Source organism: Dunckerocampus dactyliophorus, chromosome 12, assembly GCF_027744805.1.
Source record: "Dunckerocampus dactyliophorus isolate RoL2022-P2 chromosome 12, RoL_Ddac_1.1, whole genome shotgun sequence".
Classification (NCBI taxonomy): domain Eukaryota; kingdom Metazoa; phylum Chordata; class Actinopteri; order Syngnathiformes; family Syngnathidae; genus Dunckerocampus; species Dunckerocampus dactyliophorus.
The window spans coordinates 5,145,803-5,168,000 of record NC_072830.1 but is presented as its reverse complement, the minus strand read 5'-3'; the positions used below and the strand labels follow the sequence as shown (position 1 = coordinate 5,168,000).

General features: G+C 43.2%; 1 protein-coding gene across 2 annotated transcripts in view; it reads left to right on the top strand.

Moving 5' to 3' along the window:
- zmp:0000001236 (mastermind-like protein 2) overlaps positions 1 to 22,198 on the top strand; it is a 52,878-nt gene that overhangs the window by 23,866 nt on the left and 6,814 nt on the right. For both annotated transcript variants that reach the window (XM_054795156.1, XM_054795157.1), the window contains exon 2: positions 19,029 to 20,168. In XM_054795156.1, the coding sequence (XP_054651131.1) occupies positions 19,029 to 20,168 (1,140 nt within the window). The remainder of the gene's footprint in view (positions 1 to 19,028; positions 20,169 to 22,198) is intronic.

Sequence of the window (22,198 nt, the reverse complement as noted above, 5' to 3'; positions counted from 1 at the left end):
TACGAAAATAAAGTCTAAATATTAAGAGAAAGTTGTAAACCAATGAGAAAAAGGTCTTAATTTTATGAAAATAATGATGTCATAGGCCGCACGGTGGTCTAGTGGTTAGCAGGTTGGCCACGCAGTCACAGTCCGGAGATCAGGAAGACCTGGGATCGAATCTCCGTTGGACATTTCTGTGTGGGGTTCGCATGTTCTTCCCGTGCGTGCGTGGGTTTTCTCCGGGTACTCTGCTTTCCTCCCACATTCCAAAAACATGCATGTTAGGTTAATTGGTGACTCTAAATTGTCCATAGGAATGAATGTTGGTGTGAATGGTTGTTTGTCTATATGTGCCCTGCCATTGGCTGGCGACCAGTCCAGGGTGTACCCCGCCTGTCGCCCGAACTCAGCTGGGATAGGCTCCAGCATACCCCCGCGACCCTAATGAGGAGAAGCGGCATAAAAACTGGATGGATGATGTAATATTATGAGGAAAATTAACATCATAGGATCATGAAGTTGCATATTAACGCAAAAAAGAAACAAAGACGTTATATTAAAGTTGTAATTTTGTTAGAAACAAACAAAACAATGAATGAAGTTGTCATTTTTGGAATATTAGGTTGTGAAAAAAATTATATTACCACGAGAAAAAAGTCCAAATATTATGGGAATAAAGTTATAATTCCGGGGCCACACGGTGTGGCCTAGTGGTTAGCATGTTGGCCACACAGTCAGGATATCCTGAAGGTCTGTTTGGGCAGCTCCTTGTGGACTTTGTTTGTTCTCCCTGGCATGCGTGGGTTTGCATATATGTGCCCTGCGGTTGACTCGTGACCAGTTCAGGGCATACCCCGCCCCTTGCTCAAAGTCAGCTGGGATAGGCTCCAGCATACCCCCCCGACCCTAGTGATGCTCAGCAGCATGGTAGGTGGATGGATGGATGTTATAATTACAAGAAGAAAGTTGAAATAGTTGGAAAATTTATTGTAAAAAACTGCAGAAACGGATAAAACAGCTGTAATTTTACGAGAATAAAGTTGCAATTTTTCATGATTAAACTTGTAATATTATGAGGAAAATGTGTAATGTCTGTTTAGTAGCAATGGAAATGGAAAAAAACTGCTGTAATTTTACGGGAATAAACTTTTTTAGGAAAAACAATGTAAATAATATGCTGCCGATTCCGATACCGATCATCCATGAGTGAAATGGGCCGATACAGATACCGATCACATAGATTAAGTGTACATTTTTAAAATGACTTGGGTATGTGATATGAAAAAGGGGAGCATAAAATCACCTTCATTTAGACAAAATGGCGATTGACTTACTTTTTGAAGAGAACATGTATCGCTGGTGAAACTTGCAGAGGATGAGACGCCTTCTTTAAGGAGACTTTGGATGTGAGAGTACATAGTTTGGTGGCATTCTAGCGGTACTTCCAGGTATCACGTAGGCGGGCTCCAAGTGAGCAGTCGGCCAGATGAGCAGCCTTCGTCAGCGGTGGAAGATACCACTGACGAAGAAGGCTGCTCATCCGGTCCAATGAATTCAATTATTTCTTGGGTTACTTGCTTTCGACTAATGACTGTCACGCTGATACGGGCGAATGTTGTCCAGCGCTGCCTGCGTTAGCTGCCATTTGACTGATGATCACATCGTGAGCCTGGAAAACACGCTCGACAGCAAGGAGGAAGTGAGAGAGCGTGGAGGAGTGTGGCGTGCAGAAGGCTACGCATTGTAGGGAAATTTTAACACATGCACACACACACACACATGCGCGTGCACACGCATGCACACGCGCAGTTTAGCTCCAAATGTGAAAACTGTAAATAGTTCATGGTGTTATATTTGAAAATAAATAGTTGTTTTGATGGAAAACGACCATTTTTTGTGTTGGTATACAGTAGTTGTTTAGATATTTGAGCTGTCACAAAAGCAAAAAATTAGTGTCAAAGTGAAAGTTATGCTTGAAATGAAGTGATATTTTCCTGAAACGTACCTATGCTCTACTGATAACGGATTACTAGAGAACAGAAAAAGGTAGACGCAAGCGTTTTTTCCCTAATCTTTCTTTTGGTACGTTCCATGTTTACATAGCCTTAGGACACAACATTCTGTGTGCCTTGAAAAATCGGTCAAAATTGTCTAAAATGGCCGGTAATCGAAGGGGCTGAATTTTGAAAAATGGCTGGGATTGAATGAGTTAATGTGACGTTGAAAGGCATTTATTGGCATATGCTTTTTCACGGAAATTGGCCGATCGATCGGAGCATCCCTAATCATAATATTATGAGAAACAGACAAAACAAAATAAAGTTGTAATTTTTGGAACATTAGGTTATAGTCATAATACTCCAAAAGGAAAATATATGAAGCTTATTTGAGAAGAAAGTTGAAATATTTGGAAATTAGCCTTTTTTACCCACACGACAAAGCTGAGATGCATTGAAACATATATAACTTGTTAGCATATCTACATGTGTTGCTTTACAAAATATCAAATTGGCAAAGTTACACCCTTTAATTTTTTACCACGTGGCCCTCGCTGGATAAAGTTTCGACACCCCTGGACAAACGGCTCGATCACCGTTTATTGAAAAGAAAAGTGTTGTCTTTGAAGCAGAAGTTAAGTAATTAGTTCTAAAGTTATGGAAAAAATGATTAGAACACTCTCGTTTCTTCATTTTCTTGCTCATTTTAATGCCTGATACAAGGAAAAGTACCTTTGTTTGGACAAATATAACAACAATAACTGAAGTGATTTCGGTTATTATCAAGAAAACCATGGATGTTGGGAGATATCAGCTCTTATGAGCTATATTTGTTATCATCATTATATTTGTCCAAACAAATGTAAAAAAGGCATTAAAATGGATCAATAAACTGAAGAAACAAGGGTGGTCTAATGATTTTTTCCATGACTGTGGTTGCTTTATTCCTGATGTTTGTGGCTGTCGTGCAGTGTGGCGTACATCAGAATCATGTGATGTCTTTTTGCCTGTGGGAAATGTCGGGCTATGATAAATCTTTAGAGGTCAAATATTTTCTGCACCACCATCCCAGCTCGTCCCTCCCCTTTTGCTTTTTCCTGGTTGTGAGTCGGCGAGCGTGCTGAAGTGTTTTCCGCGACCTTCTCTGTCAGCGGCACTCCTCGCAGACCTTATTTGGAATGTCAGGACTGACAGGAGTGGGAGTCCAACAAAGCTTTCTTTTTCTTTTTTATTTCTACTTGCTCTCTTGCTGCAGTAGTCACCTTCTCAGACCCGACTAGCTGAGCACAGACAACAATTCAGCCCCTTCCCAAAGATGTCTGTCCACTGGAGCAAAAAGACAATCTATGATTCCATCCTCTAAAAGCATGAAAGCTAGCTGAGTGAAGTAGCATTAGCACATTAGCACAGCATTAAGCACTCAGCAGGGACTCCCCCGGGACTCCAGATGGATCCACGTTCGGCCCTAAAGAGCTCTTTGCCGCATTCGCATGCGGTATCATATCCTAACACACAACACCAAGATGACCCTTCTTTCTGTGGAAGTCAAACCATCAGTGGCATTGTTGGCTCGTACCCCCGACCCCCACCCCTCAGTGCTGCTGCACGCAGAGGAGGAGCGGCAGGCAGATGTTTGGAGATGGCCGAACGAGCAGGAAAGGAGTCAGCGTGCCGTAGGAGTTGTCTTTGAAAACAGGAAGGGAGTTTGTTCCCCCCCAGCTCACGGGCCTTTTCCTGTGTCTGGACCGGGGGCGGAGCTTGTGTTTTGTGGTGCCTGTGGTTGCGTTGGGCCTGTTTTTTATGGCATTTGGTTGTGGCAGGGATAAACCCATGCCAGGGACAAGTTGGCATTAGGAATTGGAATTACGCTCTCCCTGAGGGTTTCAACGGATAGCTTTTGACAGGAAGTTGTATGACATCCCCCTCAGCAGCGTACTACATCAACAGTGACGTACCCCCCCGCTCCCAACCCAATTGGTCCCGAGAGCCCAGTTCTGGTCGGATTTCCATGACGTGGAACGTAGTTCCGCTTAGTTGCTGAAGCCATTTAAGTAAAGAGTTTGGCTTCTCGAAACAATGTGCGTCCAAAAGAGTGCATGTAATACATTTGCGTCGCAAAAATCCTCAGACTTCACGAATCGCTCTGTGTTATATTTGCCTCCGCCATAACCCTGCACACTGTCGCCTGTCCGGTCTTTGAATCTTGAATCTTGAATCTTGAATCTTGTGTATGTAATGAAGGCGCTCGCATCTTCTTCCGCCACGGAGCGCCGCGGCCATCTTGTGTAGGTGTGTGTTCCACAGCGGAAGAAGACGCGAACTATCCCTTTAAGCAGGTGTCCACACAAACTTCACAATACTGCATTGCGAACGAGAAACCTTGTCACGTTTTAATCTCACGAGATCTTGTGACAGTCCTCGTAATTAGTGCGGCCAACACACGTTCAGATATTTGTATGTCCTCCATGCGTGTCGAGATCTTACATCTTACATGGTCGCCACAACGACATTCTCCACAAACAAAAAAATAAACGCAGCGATTTTGGGAACTCCAAAAAAAGGTACGTCGGGTTGTGCATGCGTGTCTGTTTTCCTCGTCTCTTGCCTCCAAACAGGCAGGAAGAGGAGTTCACTCTGTGCATTGCTTTCAGCTCCTTGGCACGTTTGTTCCATAGAACAACGGCATGAACGGAGTGAGCCCTTTTGTCAGTCACACAGTCTCTTTGTCTCTGTGGGTGGAGGCGGGGCCGCCAGCATACACACAGAGTGCAGAAGAGTGTAACGTAGTAGAATTTAAATGAGTAGATTGCAATATATTGTCATATATGTTTTTCTTTGTGCTTTTCTTCAGATTAATGTTACAGTCTCGTTCTCGTCGACCCAATCTCGTGCATCATCTCGTCTCGTGAACGGAGTGTCTAGTGACACCCCTACTAATTACGTATGTGGGGTGCACGTGTGGTGCAGGACACACATAGAGTCCGCAAGCGCGACGTACAAAAGAAAATGGACATTTTGGTCAAACCCGACAGCAGCAAAACATACGAAAGAAACACGTTGGCCGTACCGACGACGTGCAGACATCGAAGACATTCAAAGTGAAAAGTGCCCGTAGACTTTGTTTGACATGACAAAGAACCTCTGCAGCCGGTCTACTCCTTCATTCATTGTTTTTCTGTGCTGCTTAATCCTCATTAGGGTCGGAAGGGTATGCTGGAGCCTATCCCAGCTGACTTTGGCTGAGAGGCGGGGTGAACGTACACCAGCCGTAGGAGCGCGTATGACCGGTTGTGACCTAGGCTTTAGGTGTCCCTGCAAATGTCTTTTACTTGATGGCGGCCATGTTTGTCAACCAATCTTCGTCAAATTCAACAAACATGTGCTTGTCCGTCCCCTAAAGACTGAACACCCTAAAGTTACCATGAGTGTTTTGTAGTCAGTCGAACTTATTATGGGGTCAAACTGTGTGGTTTAAAGACAGTGCCACCATGTGGTGTATCTGTCATAGAAATAACAGCACAGCAGGGTGCATTTTTTCCACACTTTGTCACCCTTTAGTGTGCAGAGTTACATCATGGGGTGTCTTCATTTTGTGTGGTGCAGTTCTCTCATCCTCCTATCCAGAAGATGGCGCTGTCATGGGAAAATATGAGGCATTTGGTGCTGTCCCAGCAGCCTCAGTGGTTGACAAGGTGTGAAAGCTGTCAGATGTGGTGAGGACTTCCTCTCTCGCTTCGTAACTTAACTTAACTTAGCTCGCTGTCAAACTGCTGCCATGTGCTGCTTTTTACGTGTGCAGTCATGCTGGCTTGTAGTTGCAGCTGCACTCGGCACCGCCAGTCGCAAACGTGCGGTTCTGGCGTTCTCTTCAGATGAGAGGCGACAGCGGCGTCAGGAGCTGCGAGACGGCTTGATGCGATGCGACGGCTTGTCGCCGCCGTGTCGGCAACCTGCGGTGCATCACTCATCTGTGGAGCCCCCGTTTGTTCTCACGCTTCTTTCTGGGCCAAGACCCAGCTCCTGCACTTCTTCAGCTGTTTGAATCGTTGTCAGTCAATGCCAGCTTCGACGGGAACTGAAAAAAAAACATAAGGGCCACTTTTCTCTTTCTAGTTGAAATACCAGTCAAAAGTTTAGAGACACTTCCTCATTCAGTTGCATGAGCAAGTGTCTCTAAACTTTTGACCAGTACTGTGTTTTTTTTTTGAGGGGGTTAGTGTTATGTGTTATGTGTTCATGACCCAATGTCTTGTGTGTTTGCCTCAGCCTCGACCCAAATGACAAAACGTATTGTTATCATGTCGGAGCAAGAACCCTATTGATTTTCGACAATCTCCAATTGAGCTGCAACTCACAATTCGTTTCTTAGTGGATTCATCTGAAGCTTGTTGTTCGGCCCGAGACCAGAGGTGTCCAAAGTGTGGCTCATTCTATGCTAATGGCGATGGTTTAATTTATTTGTACACGCATACAAGTTCCATTGGAATACATCACATATTCACGGTTCCACATGTCCAAAAGGAGTAGGAAGAAGCAAAACATCCGTTTGACATCAATTGCAATACATTTGCTCACTTCCTGTATTCCAAATACACTTTCTTCTAGTTGAATAAGTCGAAAAATGAATGAGATCATGTAATAATGTGATAAATAGTAGAAAAAGTAGTAGGCAAGTTTTTAATTTAGTCAAATTTCTTGTCACAGTAACTACTTGATTTGACAATCATAATAAATAATATGAAATAGATATAAATATAATTTTAAAAATAGAATTCAACAAAAAAACTAAACTAAAGCAAAAATGAAAAAATCACCAGTAATTTTACAAGAATAAGTAAAAAATATTAAGAGAAAAAAGTTGTAAACTAACCTGAAAAACTTTGCATCTTGACCAGAGACACGACGACGGTGACTGGGTGGAGGGAGCGAGGCTCAAATCGCCAACCTTTCGGTTTGTGGACAACCTGCTCTCCATCCTGAGCCAATGCCGCACTCTACAAAAATAAAGTCAAAATATTACGAGAAAAAAGTTGGAGTTTTACTAGAATAAACCCGTAACATCACCTGTAATATAATGAACGCCATTCAGCCTCTGAGTGCCTGAAGAAAAACAAAATGAAGACTTTGGAGTGGACTAGTCAAAGTCCTCACCTGAATCCTATTGAGACGCCGTGGCATGACCTTAAAAAGACGCTTGAAGCTAGAAAAGCTTCCAATGTGGCTGAATGACAACAATTCTGCAAAATTTCTCCACAGCGCTGTAAGAGACTCATTGCAAGTTATCACAAACGCTTGATTGCAGTTGTTGCTGCTAAGGGCGGCCCAACCACTTATTAGCTTTAGGGGGCAATCGCTTGTTCACACAGGACCACGTAGGTTAGGATTTTTTTCTCCCTTTAATGATAAAAAGTTTCATTTAAAAGCTGCATTTTGTGTTCAGCATTGTTGCCAACTTGACGATGCTGTCGCTACATCTGGCGACATTCCAACCCCCCCGACGACCTATTTTCTCAAAACTATCGACAAATCCAGCGACTTTTTCTGGCGTCGTTGGGGGGGTTTTCTGGTATTTGGGGACCTAAAAGTGAAAGCGCGTGTTGTTCTGCATTTTGTGTTCTCACTGTGCAGCAGCGGATGCTGTTGACAGGTCCGCCCCGCCCAAAGGCAGTCACAAGCCAGCAGCATGATGTGGAGCTCTAAGCATTGAAAGTGCAAATGAATCACTGCGGGATTGGAGCTCGCCCTGTTTTACACAGCGAGATCTAAAAACTCAAATGTTTCTTAATCTTCAGTAAGCCTGGATAAAAGAGGAGGGTGTGTTTATTGTGTTTATATTTTATTGTTAGTCCATTGCTACTCTATTTGTAAAATAAGGTGTATTATCTTACAATTCTTCGGGTAAATGTAAGTCATTGATAAGCCTACTACTGTATTGCTATATTTATTATGAGGCTCAGCTGCTATTACATACATTCACCAGAAGAGTGTGCTACTCACGAACCACACCGAGTCACGTTAAAGGGATAGCTGGGATTTTTTGACATGAAGTTGTATGACATCCCCATCAGTGGTGTAGTTTACCAACAGTGACTTACCCCCCACTTTGTTCCGTTAGCGGAGTTCTGGTCGGATTTTGGTGAGGAGGAACGTACACTCTTTTTTTGTTTTTGTTCCCATTTTTAATGAGATGAACTCAAAGATCTAAAACTTTTTCCACTCACACAATATCACCATTTCTTTCAAATATCGTTCACAAATCTATGTAAACCTGTGATAGGGAGCACTTCTCCTTTGCTGAGATCATCCATCCCAACAAAACAAAACTGGCCTTTTATTGTGGGCAGTCTAAGACACACCTGTGCACTAATCATGCTGTCTAATCAGCATGTTGACATGGCACACCTGTGAGGTGGGATGGATGATATCAGCAAAGGAGAAGTGCTCACTATCACAGGTTTGGACAGATTTGTGAACAATGTTTGAGAGAAATGGTGATATTGTGTATGTGAAAAGTTTTACATCTTTGAGTTCATCTCATAAAAAACGGGAGCAAAAACAAAAGTGTTGCGTTTATATTTTTGTTGAGTGTAGTTCCGGTAAGTTGCTGGGGTCGCTTTAGTGTTTCAAGAAGCCAAACTCTTAATTGACCCCGGCAACAAACCGGAACAACGGTTCCTCCTCACCGAAATCCGACCAGAAATCGGAAGTGGGGGGTAAGTCACTGTTGATGCACTACACGGCTGATGGGGATGTCATGCAACCTCATGTCAAAAAATCTGAATTGTCTTTTTAATGTGAGCCAAAGAACAAACACAGCATAATCTGTTATTCGCTGTTTAATTGTGCAAATTTAGAAAAGTTCTCAATAGCCAACGTGTGATGGGAGAACGATGGTTAGCTTAAGAATCAAGTTTATTTGTTGTTAGAAACGTAAAACCTAAGTGTTTTTACTCACTTTTGTTGTCATAATGCCTTTTGCCTACAGCATTTTTCAAATGATATGCAAATTAGATGATGACATCACCTAGCAACTTCTAGGACAGCCACTAGCTACTTTCCTTACTGAATCGTTGGCAGCAGTGGTGTTCAGTTGTGTTGTCATTGACTAATATTTCAATTTGTTTGATGATCTGACGCCTTCAAGTGTGACAAACGTGCAAAAAATTATAAAAAATAAAAACAGAAATCAGGAAGGGGGCAAACACTTTTTCACACCACTGCATGTTACTGAATATTTAATGCTTTGACATTATTATGCCCGTTTAGAAATTCATAGTAAAGTTATTAAAAAGTTCATATCATGAAACAACTCATGGAGAAGTTCAGACATTCCATCCAAAAAGAACTCTGGTTAGCACCCTCATTTAAACCATGCAAACTTTTATGACCCTGCCTTTTAAAAGCATCAGAATCGAGAATCGTAACAGGAATCGTTCAAATTTAAAGAATACCCAACCCCCAGTGAAAGGTCAAACCCTTGTTGCAGGCATAAATGCCAACCATTTTACGCCAGCATGGAAGTATCTACACGTGAAAGCAGATGGCACGGGCAAACGAGGTCAGTGTTGTGTTTGTGTTGACGTGGTCCTTTTAAGCTTCAATGTTTGCTTCAGGGACTGTAAACTCTGTTTGATTCCCAGCAAAGACTCTTGCTGTAATTGTAGCGCCGCCTTGTAATCTTGAGCGATGTGATAATGGAGAGCAAAGCGTCTTCATTGGAATATGTCATCGTGCCTTCGGTAAATATAATACACAATTTCTCTTCAAAGCCACTCTTATCGTCTTTACATTTCCCGGAGGCTGGCGAAAAGCCGCCCTCCTCCCTCCCTCGCTCTTTTTTTTTTTTTTGCTGTGCTGCCGCTGCTCATCCTTCCCTCCCGAGGGCCGCCTCACTGGGGGAGACGAGTGTGTCAGAAAGTGCTGATGAGCCAAAAGTAGCCCACCTCTGCCGTGGCCTGATTAGCAAAGCCGCCAGCAAGAACGCGCGTGGCGGCTGATAAACGCATTTCATGAGATGAGGAACATGGCAGCCATCTTGGGGTAAAGGCGCACGAATGCAAAGTCAAAGTCCAAGGAAAGACGGAGGATGATGCGTGTCTCTGTCTGCGTCCTCGTCGTCCCTGACCTGATTTGACAAAATGTGCCTGGTGGACGTGCACGCTCCATCGCATCCTCGGCTTCTCTTACCTTCCCTTCAATAATTCATCATCTCTCACGTTATCCGCCATGTTTTATTCAACCTCCATCCTTCCTCACCATATCACGTCTTCTTACTTTCTTTTTTTATCATTTATTTGTGCGTTCATTTTTAAATATTTTTTGACGCTACACAGGACTGGGAAATATTTTTTTTTCCTTTACAATTTTTCCAAGTGAAATTAGATTACAGTAACTTTAATAACAATGAAATCCTCACTGCCCTGCTTATTCTAAAGAATAACAATGTCCCTAAGCCAGTTTTTTATGTTGAAATGATGCTGGCGCTAACCACGGGTGTCCAAACGTCTTTCCAGTGAGGGCCACATAGTGAAAAAGGAAAAGATGCAACTTTGCCACGTTGATATTTTGTAAAGCAGCACATGTAGATATGCTAACACGTTATAAATACTTCATCTCAGCTTTGTCATGTAGGTGAAAAAGCGTAGTATTAATATCAACTTCAAGGCCCTGTCACACCTTGACGATTTAGCCAGCGTATTGGCCAAATTTTTCATACGTTGGCGTACGTCGAATAAGTTATGGGTAAGTTTTGTAAGTTAAGAGCACGCTGAAGCACGCGTACGTGCATACGTCGTAGTACGTCCAAGTCGTCCAAAAATTTTGTGCGTGCACAAAACTTTTCGACGTATGTCAACGTATGATTCATATATCCCACATACGTGGGCAATAGGTTATGCGATCGTTGACGCCCGTTCACACACGTTATTTGTAAGTTACGCACAAGTCGTAATACGTCAACATACCTTGAGACAAAACTGTGTCTTCTTGGCTCTCTTCTTGGCAAGGGTTGGCTGAGTGGAGATGGAGGCAACTGGGGAAGCAGCTTCCGATACCATTGATGATGCCTGAGAGGCGTTAGAACCCGCGTCATCGCCATCAGAGTGAGAGTGGGAGGGGGAGGCTGTGGGTGGTGATGGATCCCTCCGTCACTGCCCTGATACTTCTTGGCAGCGGTCTTCTAAATTTTCTCCGACATGATGGTGATGTTGACACTGCGATGTCTAGTGAGGTTATGATTTGAGTCATCAAGCGGCAGCCTTTTTATAGGCTACGGCACGTCATCGTCGGCCATACGCTGCCGCACGGTTTGCATAAGTTAGACTGGTGTTGGGCATAAGTTGTGAACGCCGGCAACACGCTACGTATTCAATGGTATAAGTTGTCTATAAGTTATAGAAACGTTCTATATAAGTTACTAATACGTCATGTATACGTCGAAGTCGTTATGAATACGCTATGTATATGCCCAAAATTGAAAAACACTTCGGCAGTTCAACGTATGCCATCAAAATGATCACGTCGGGCATGCGCTGGCAAAACCGTCAAGGTGTGACAGGGCCTTCAATCTTTGATCTTTTTTTTTTTTTTTTTTCCATATTTGCTTTCCAACCTTCTTCTTAAATAATCTCCAGAATTATTCTAGAGATGCACAAAATATTTTTATTTTTACCGATATCCACACCGATAACTTTCTGCTTCTCAAAACTGATGATGATACCGATAACTTGTTTTATATCCTAATCAGTCCTAATCAAATATCATATTACTACTACCGCATCACTACTATCAGGAGAACCAGAGTATAGAGCAAAGGGAGCCACATGCTGTGGCCCAGCAAGGTGCACTGTATTCGGGCACACGCTCAGAGCAGCCGATGTGACGCCAAGAAGGTCTCTCGCAAGCCTTTTGCACTTTTCAAATGCCGTGGCGGTCGTGTTTCAGGTGGCTGAAAAGGCTTTTTGTGTGCTCGATGGGGTTTTTTCTCCTCACCACAGAGCATTTGGTACAACCAGCATGCAAAATGTCTTCCTTGGGAAGTGAATGTTTACAAGCGAGCACAGTACGGGTAATCTCGCCTCATTGGAGCTTTTTTTAAAATTGCCGGTTGTTGGAGCTATTTTGAATGTTATCAGAATTATCGGTATGACATCATAATTCCCCCATAATTATCGTGCACCCCTCGGAGGAACCAAGCAAGATATTTCTGGGCTTGGGTGACAGCAAGCGAGCTGGCGTGGGCTGCGACAGACGCCACCTGGAAGCGCAGGTGTCGTATCCGCATGGAGGCTCACCTGGAGCCTCTCCAGATGTGCTAAACGTCAGCCACAACTGCTCGGCCTGACACATCAGCTTTGGGCCACGGCCGCCACTCCCGCCCCAACAGGAAGTGGCGCCGAACAGCGAGCGGTCTGTTTTCAAATGATCAATTTGAATTCATTCCCTGTGAAATTGCGCTCCCTGAGCGAGTCGCAGGCTGGCACAAAAGCAGACGATTTGTAGCACGTGGGTGTTGAAGGTAAATGTGGACGTATAAAATGAATAAAAGACAGCTGGACTTGAGTGTAGAGAGTGAACGAACGCGCTGCAGGAAGCATTCACAGCTTCTAGGCTCATTAAATGTTCATCAAAAAAAATCTATTTTCAGATTGCAGATCTATCCTGAGGATTGGAGGCCGGCTAGGAGGACACTGCTTGCAGGATTATCTGATGATTGACAGGAGCTATATGTTTCATCTTTATAATATATACTGTGTTTGAGCTTACCAAGATGGGATCCAAATCTCACTGGCACAAAGTGGTAATTGTAGACAGAGCGCTCTATTTTGGACTTGTGAGGCAGCCTTGTACTCTGGATGGCTTTTTGCCACACATGCACTCCTGCATTATTCATGCCTGCCTTGTCTCCCACCACCACCACCAGGAAAAGCCTGCACACCAAGACACTAGAAACAGTGCACAGGAAGACCACATTGTCAGAACAACCCTGGAAAAATACCTGGAAACATCTGTAATGTGCATGCCAGGCCAGTAGGTGGCGATGTCACTTTCTTTTTACACCGAAACAACCTGACATGTTTTGTTTTTTGAACACGAGATGTTTGTTTTTTCTGTTTTCTGACAAACAACACACATTTTTCATGTCATTATCAATTAAAATGGCCGCTAAAGGTGTATACCGGGGTACGTGAATAACAATGTAAAACAATTAGCGCCTAACACTCACAGTAACATGTGTGCCTTAACGCCTCACGGCGCGACAGGAAAGGAAAGTTGGTCATTCTCTGTGTGCATCGCATGAACAAATAAGTAAGTTTGATGATTATTTAGTACATTAAGAGCGTTTCATATTGGAGATTTCATTTATATTGGTGTTCCAATCCCTGGTGAGGACCTGTCACGAGGGATGTCCCGATCCACATCTTTTCCCATCCGGTACCGATCGTTTGTTTGTTTTTTCAATAATAATAAGCTTTTGTGACAAACATAAATTTGTGGGATTGAATATGGTCATGAAAATAGCTCCTCAAAGTGTTAAAAATAATGCAACCAAAATATTTTTTATTACACAGCATGACCAACGATACTGTTTGGCTTTTGTAACAAACCTCGATGAGTCAGCTCCCTAATCCAATAAAAGATCCAATAAAAGATCAAATTGGAAAATGGCCGTGCAAAATACTTTTAGGGTCAGACTAATCATGGTATTACAGGTAGATCAATTTGTGGTGTGATTGAGAATATATGATATTTTTTTAACAAACCCTCTTAAGGGCCCTATGAAATCCGTTTTATTTTTTCCCAAATTCTGTTTTTTCTGTTTAATTTCTTTAGAATTCTGTTTTTTACCTTTTCCACTTACTTTACCAGCACAGAGTGTATGCTATTTTGGGTTGGTGAATAAAATGCAAAAATCCTTACGTTTATTGCTGCAATACATCATTGGCCCATTTTGTCCAGTCATTGAGAAATGGATGTAGCTTAGCTAACTTTTTAATGGGATGTCTCAGCACTTATTGCTACAAAATCTTCAAATGCCCGTGCTTGTGCTTAAGGAAGATGTAGTCACAGATGTCATTCCAATCGCGTTATATTTGTTTACACAATTAGACAAATGTGACAAAAAGCGCTCTATTTTGAAGGCCGGAACGTTTTGTGTGTGTTGAGAATGGCGATTGACGGTTGATCCGCGCTGGGTGCAAGAATACTTTAAACGTGCCTCTCGTCTTTTTTCACTCGGAACCTGCACGTCATCAGTGGGCGTTGCAAAATGGTCCTTACTTTAAAGCCGTGAAACACAACACACACAGATCATCATCACCAAATGTGGAGATGTGACTGAGAAGGAGACAGGAGTGGAGGATGAGTGCTATAAAGCAACAACCACCTAACAACGTCTCAGTTGCTAAGAACAATCACATGACCCGCAAACACAAGTTTGTTTTCTACTATGAAATAATTACGAGTTTTTTTATTATTTATGTTGTGACCGTCTCGAGTCACTTGATTGCATTTATTTGCATTTTGCTTTGTTTTTACTAAGAAAGCATTAATGTTGTGACTTGAGTTGCAGGATTAGCCACAGTAGACTGCATTGACAAGTACTTTTTTAAAATTTATTTGAATAATATAGTTGTTTTTTGTTATTTATTTCAAATACATATGTTCCACTTTCATCATGTTATATTATATGATTTAAAAAATGACTCACTGGAGTTTTGACACAAAAACAAAATAAAGTCGTACTTTTTTGGAAAATTAGTTTGAGCAAAAAGTTATAATATGGCAATAAAGTCATAATATTACGGAAAGAAAATTTTACTAAGATTATTTGAGAAGAACGTCAACATTTTTGGAAATTAAAAATAAAAAGCAGCAAAAATGGGGCGGGGGGAAGCAAAGTTGATATTAGTCATCTGTTTTTTCACCTGTATGACAAAGCTGAGATGAAATGAATATAACTTGTTAGCATATGTGTTGTATGTGTTGCTTTGCAAAATATCAAAGGGGCCTCCTTTCATTTTTCACTGTGTGGCCCTCACTGGGAAAGCGTTTGGACCCCCCTGCCCTAAAGTTACAGCAGGCATATGTAGAACTGTGTGAGAAATCCCAAGTCAGTCCCAATTATGGGGTTTAATAACTGCACCACCATGTGTTGTATTTGTTGTTGCACAGCAGGGGTGCACGTTTTGATGCATTTTCAGCCTTTTGTGAGCATCGCTTGAGGAGCAGAAGCACCACACCACGGCGGGTGCTTTATTTGCTGGCTTTTCAGAGGATATTTCATAGTTTTCTGCCGTTCCAGTAGTTTCTCCGGCTGTGCTGAGTCGGTAGAAGAAGATGATGATGATGATTTCTGTGCTTGCTGGTGCGTCACCTTGCACCTTGATTAAAAAGTGCGGATGTGGCTCCAAACAACTGTTAAGAGCGCAAACAGAGCCGCGGCTCCACGAGCCGGTGGGGGTGGTGACTCATCTTCATGTAACGTGTGCCAGCTGCTGGGAATGACTCAAAAGTTGTTCCCACAGTGGAAAAAAAACCAAGCGCGTGATGCCTTCTACGCGAGCACATTTGATCAGATAACATTTGATGCCATGACACCACCACGCATGAGCACTTTATAGACTCCCACTTGCGTGAACTGTCTTGCTATGGCGGGAAATATCAGCAGCTGGAAATGTGGAAAAGAGGCAAGGATCCACTTTTGGGTGTGATTAGTGCCGTTGCTGTAAATGAGTGTTCATGCCAGGAGAAATGCAGTGGAGGAAGGTTTTTAATGTATGCAAATGAGCCAGGCAGACAAAGGCCCCCTTGTGCTCCCCCTGCGGTGCGCCGACAGTATCGGCTTCCTTCGTTATCGTCTGAGCCCATCCACGGCGCCCAGAATACATCAAAAATAACCCTCTTGCATGTGTTAGAAATTGCATTTGAAATGGGAGCTTTGCAGCTGAATGTGTTCTTGCTTGGTAAAAATGATTCATGTCCAAATACGAAAGATGTTGTGAAATCAATTCAAAACCATCTCTTGTCGTGTGATTGATTGGCACTGTGGGTGTGGCCACACTTATCATTTTGGGTCCGGTTGAAACAAACAGTCTGTTTGCTCTGCTAGTGTGATTCTTTTGGTTAAGTGTGAACCCACGACTGGACCAAACAGGCGGTCGCGGTAAACCGTGGACTTTGTCCTGAACGAGGCAAGGGTGAACGCCGACCGCACCTAAACAGCAGATATGTCACCAAATGTGACGCATAGCAACACCCAACAGAAATCATGACCAAAATAAACGTTAGAAGTGCAAATGCAGTGTTTAAACATCCTGTACCTGCATCTTTTCAGCAAAGGCGTGTGGTGATTATTACAGAAACACCGTTTCCTTGACGTCTTTCTATTTTTTATATTCGCCTTCCCATATCTCAGCTGGTAAAATTCCCATCACAGAAAAAAGTCCTGCAAGTGTTTTTGACCCAGAAGACGTTCCATTGTCTTGGATGCATGAGTCCACGTCGCAAACTGCATCCAATACGCGAATACGAGAATTTGAATTGGAGCTTCGTTGCTTGGCCAGTCTGAAATGACAAACCCAAGCCAAAACCCTAACCTAACCCCAGTTTGATATTCCTAACGGATTCCTAACTAATTCCTAAATATTCCTACGGCTTGGGTTCTGGGTCATTTCAAACTAGGGTTGGGGTGTCAAAGTCAGATTGGGGTCTCAAACTAGCGTAGGGGTTTTGGATTGGGTTAGTCATTTCAAACTCTGGTTTCAATCTAGGGTTAGGGTTGCAGAGTAAGATTAGGGTTTCAAATGACGGTTTCAAGTTATTCTTAGCTAAATATAACAAAGCTTTTTAAAAAAAAAAGAATTACTTGCAACAGTAAAATGGAATTTTTGTTTATACTATATTATAATCAATTTTAATATGATTACTAATTTTAAAATATGTGCATACATACATTATTTTTAATATATTAATGGTATACAATATTTACACTCATATTAAATATTTTTATTATATATTTCTATTTTCTTATTGACAGGTTGGTATTGATAGTTTAACAGTAAATACAGTGAATTTTCTATATTTATGACATATTTTTAATGCGATTAAAAATCCCGTGTAGATGCATATGCATGTGTAGATTATTATTTAGTTAGAATTTTTTGTGTTGTGTGTTGTGACTTGAGAGGCATATGATACAGCCTCAGAGGCGACTTTAGAGGTTTTGCTGTGGCAAGAAGGATCCACGCAGGCAGAAGCAGAATTATGATAAATGAACTAAAATAGATGTGAGTAAATTGGGTCAAGAGTAGAGCAGAGACAGGCCTTGGAGCGCATTGGAAGATTGGATTCATTTAAACGCTAACGTATCCCTTACGCACAAATCATGTTGGATTTTTGAAAATGAAGTTTGTTAAGCTGGTGTCAGTCTTCAGGCTTTACTCCATTTGGACACACAAAACGGAACTTGCAGAGCAGCACTAATAAATAATGAAAATATCTAATAAGTTCTAAACACTGCAGGATGCCGTTTTAGGAGCATCATGTGTGCGTAAGATGGAGTCTTAGGAAGATGGAGTCTTAGGAGGGTCAAGTCTAAGTAAGTTGGCGTCTTAGGAAGATGTGGCTTTAGGAAAATGTGGTTTTAGGAGATGACGTCTAAGTAAAATGGAGTCCTGGGAAGATGGAGTATAAGTAAGATGACGTCTTAAGAGGATGTGGTCTTAGGAAGATGAATTCTAAGTCAGACAGTGTCTTCGGAAGATGTAGTCTTAGGAAGATGTGGTCTTAGGAAGACGTGGTCTTGGGAAGATGGAGTCTTGGAAAGATGGAATTTTAGGAAGATGAAGTATAAGTAAGATGTGGTCTTAAGAAGATGTGGTCTTAAGAAGATGAAGTCTAAGTAAGATGAAGTCTAAGTAAGATGGGGTCTAGATAATATGGAGTCTAAGGATGATGGTGTCTTAGGAAGATGTGGTCTTAGGAAGATGGAGTCTTAGGAAGATGGGGTCTAGGTAATATGGAGTCTAAGGATGATGGTGTCTTAGGAAGATGTGGTCTTAGGAAGATGAAGTCTAAGTAAGATTGAGTCTAAGGAAGATGGAGTTTTAGGAAGATGTTGTATAAGTAAGATGGTGTCTTAGGAAGATGTAATCTCTGTAAAATGGAGTCTAGGAATATGTGATCTTAGGAAAATGTAGTCTCAGGAAGGTTGGGTCTTAGGAAGATGGGGTCGAAGTAAGATGAAGTCTTAGGAAGATGAAGTATAAGTAAGATGTGGTCTTAAGAAGATGTGGTCTTAAGAAGATGAAGTCTAAGTCAGATGGAGTCTTTGGAAGATGGAATCTAGGTAAGATGGAGTCTCGGAACATGTAGTCTCAGGAAGGTTGCGTCTTAGGAAGATGGGGTCGAAGTAAGATGAAGTCTTAGGAAGATGAAGTATAAGTAAGATGTGGTCTTAAGAAGATGTGGTCTTAAGAAGATGAAGTATAAGTCAGATGGAGTCTTTGGAAGATGGAATTTAGGTAAGATGGAGTCTCGGAACATGTGGTCTTAGGAAGATGGAGTCTTAGGAAGATGGGGTCTAGGTAATATGGAGTCTAAGGATGATGGTGTTTTAGGAAGATGTGGTCTTAGGAAGATGAAGTCTAAGTAAGATTGAGTCTAAGGAAGATGGAGTTTTAGGAAGATGTTGTATAAGTAAGATGGCATCTTAGGAAGATGTAATCTCTATAAAATTGAGTCTAGGAATATGTGATCTTAGGAAGATGTAGTCTTAGGAAGGTTGGGTCTTAGGAAGATGAAGTCTTAGGAAGATGGGGTCTAAGTAAGATGCAGTCTTAGGAAGATGGAGTCTTAGGAAGATGGGGTCTTAGGAAGATGGGGTCTAAGTAAGATGGAGTCTTAGGAAGATGGAGTCTTAGGAAGATGGGGTCTAAGTAAGATGAAGTCTTAGGAAGATGGAGCCTAAGGAAGATGGAGTCTTAGGAAGATGGAGCCTAAGGAAGATGGATTCTGTGGAGTCTGAGTGTTTCTTGTTGTGTTTTGCAGCTTCAAGGGTCTTTGCGGAGGAAGATGGAGGGACATGTGCCCAAGCAGACCGCCTGCGCTTTCTCCACTTCTGATTTCAAGCGTGTCCGTGTTGATGCTGGAATGGGTCGAGCCCCGTGCAACCACAACTTAGGCCACGCCCACTCTTTGCAAGCCTCCTCGGCCATGGCGGTGCAGAGGAAGAACTACATGATGCCACACGACGTGACCTCAGACGTCTTCAGCATGACCTTGAAGGAAATGAAGAAAGAACCCGTTGAGGTCCAGTCGTGCGGCCGTTCCCACGCCGAGATGATTTTTGATTTCAAAGAGGAAGGTCAGATCGACCCGGAGCTCCAGGATCTTTTTGACGAGCTGACCAAGTCGGTGCCGCCTCTCAACGACCTGGAGTTTGAGAAGATGCTGAAGCAGGATGACACTTTTGGTTTGGACCCAGGACGACCCAGCTCAGCGGGAGCAGCAGCCAGCCTGTGCTCCCCCCTGGAGAAGACCATCAAGATGGAGCACTCTCCAGATTACGGTCAGGTCCACAGTGGCTCTCCGCAGCTCCGGCCGGCCTCAGCGGGCCCGTCGTTTACAATGACCACTTCTTGCACTGCTTCCACCACCACCGCGCAGAAGGTCAACACTCAGGCGGGCCCCCCCAGGTCCATGCCCTGCTGGCCCGAGATCTCCCATGCGGAGCAGCTGAAGCAGATGGCGGCCAACCAGCACCAGCCCAGCTTGCTACTCCACCACCATCACCACCACACACTGCCCGCAGGACTGGCAAGTTGGGCGCCCACCATGAGCACCCACTCCTCCACCAGCACCTTCCCCCAAGACAAAGGGACCAGGCCGAGGCTCCCTCCGCAGAGCAAAGGTGTCAACAACGGCCTTTTCAAGTCCAACGGCCATCACATGGAGATGAAGGCACTCGCCGCCAAACCCGGGCTGCCCTTCAGCCCCAAATCCACACCCTCCTCAGGCCACATGATGCCCTTAGTGGCCAGCTCAGGCAACAAGACGTCCAACCAGCAGGTTTCACCTCCCGACGCCCAGAACCGTCAGCCACTCCACTTCCAGAATCAGCAGATGTCCACCTCCACGACACTCCTACATGGCGGAGTGCTGCCCTTCAAGTTGGCCCACCAACACCAGGTGAGGGTGCCATTCCTAAGTGCATCATCAGGATGCGATATGTCATCATTTACTGGAAGATGGGAAGTCCTGTGTGCAACAACAATGCTCTTTGTTTGCCCTGGCTGTCATTGGACCAGCACTTTTCTTAGTGTCTCTCTTGAATATGTCCTGTCAGTGTTCCTGACGATGACACAGATTGCCAGCGCATGGTAGATTAACATGCAAGTCGTCTCATTGCCGCATTCGCCATGGCGGTCGCCTGTCAGGACGCTGATATGCTCAGCAGGAATTGCTAATTGGAAGTTGTTAGCTGCGAGGGACAAGCGGTAGGAAATGACAGTAATCTGCTTAGCCTGCTGCCCCAGGTTGAATCACTTGAATTATTGTGATGTGCGGGGAGGGGGGGTTGAAATGCTTTACTGTATCTGCTGCTGCCTTTGTCAAGACATCATGTGAGCAAGCGTGAGCAAGAGAAGTGGCTGAACGTACCAACGCTAACCACAATTTTGGAAACGACTTTCAGTATGACACAGTGCAGTTTTCAGGCTGGGGTTTAACCCGCAAGTCCTAACCTTGTTGTGACATGGATAAACCCAACCTCAAAGTAAAACTGCCTTTTTAAACAAGGGCTGAGGTTTTGGGTTGGGTTAGTCATTTAAAACTAGGGTTTCAAAGTAAGAGAAACTAGGGTTGGGATTTCAAAGTAAGATTTGGGTTTCAAACCAGGGTTGGGATTTCAAATTAAGATTAGGGTTTCAAAGTAAGATTAGGGCTTCAAATTGGGGTTGCAAAGTAAGACTGGGCTTGCAAAGTAAGATTAGGGCTTCAAATTGGGGTTGCAAAGTAAGATTAGGGTTTCAAACTAGGGTTGGGATTTCAAAGTAAGATTAGGGTTTCAAAGTAAAACAAGGGTTTCAAACTAGGGTTAGCGTTTCAAAGTAACATTAGGGTTTCAAACTTTAAATTAGGGTTGGGGTTGCAAAGTAAGATACAGTAACAGTTTCAAATTAGGGCTTCAATCTAGGGTTAGAGTTTCAAAGTAAGATCAGGGTTTGAAACTAGGGTTTCAAATTAGGGTTAGAGTTCAGGTTTCGGGTTGGGTTAGTGATTTCTAGGTAGGGTTAGGGTTAGCTGTTTAGGGTTAGTGGGTTAGGATTAATGGGTTTTACAGAAATCATAATTCATGCTTGTGCTTAGGAATTCATTCTATCAAGCAATGACATCATCTCCAGATTGTTTTCTTTGGATTTAGATTGTTTGTGGACGAACTCATGACAACACATCCCTCAATTAGCATCAAATTCGGGGGCCCTATGAGGGGAGGGAGCGGGCCGAGACCCGCCTGGTGGCTGTGGCAGGGGGCTTTGAAGGGAGCGCTTGTTTCCTGGGAAAGCGAGCTGAGGCCAAGTCCAGATGCAGGGGCGCTCCCAGGGGACGACGTCTAGTGTGGAGGAAGTGCAGTGTGAGAGCGGGCAAGGCCGGGCCGGATCAGCGCCTTCACTGGGCTCCCACTCATGCCACATGTGGTCTTCATTTGTGGAAAAAAGGGGGGAGGAAACATGGAAAAGAGCTTAATGACACATCAGGATTACTCAGTTGTACAAACCTTAACAGCATTTAGTGACTCCTCTTACAACAATGACCTTTCAACATTAACCCTCCACAAGTCATACACACAAATGTTTCGTCTTTTTTAATCAGTGCAACATTTTCATGCTGCTGACTACAGCTTTTGAATACGTGTGAAAGCGTCAGGAACCATATGTGTCTTCTGGTAGATGCCAAACAGCAAGTGTGCTCCATAAACGGAGGTAGTCACATTTTTCTTGCTGTCTCAGGGATTTTTCCCACTTTCTTTATAGCCAATTAGCAAATGAGGAGGGGACCTCATTCTAAAAAAAGAAAAAAGAAAAAAAAGCTTTTTATCTGCAGAGGGGAGCAGCTATTAGCATTGCTTTCACGGAAATGTCCTGTAGAATGTCTCCTTCTCGTGGCAAAATGTGTTCATTGCACCTAAATGTGTTGAAAAATTGGGAAAGTCAAACCAT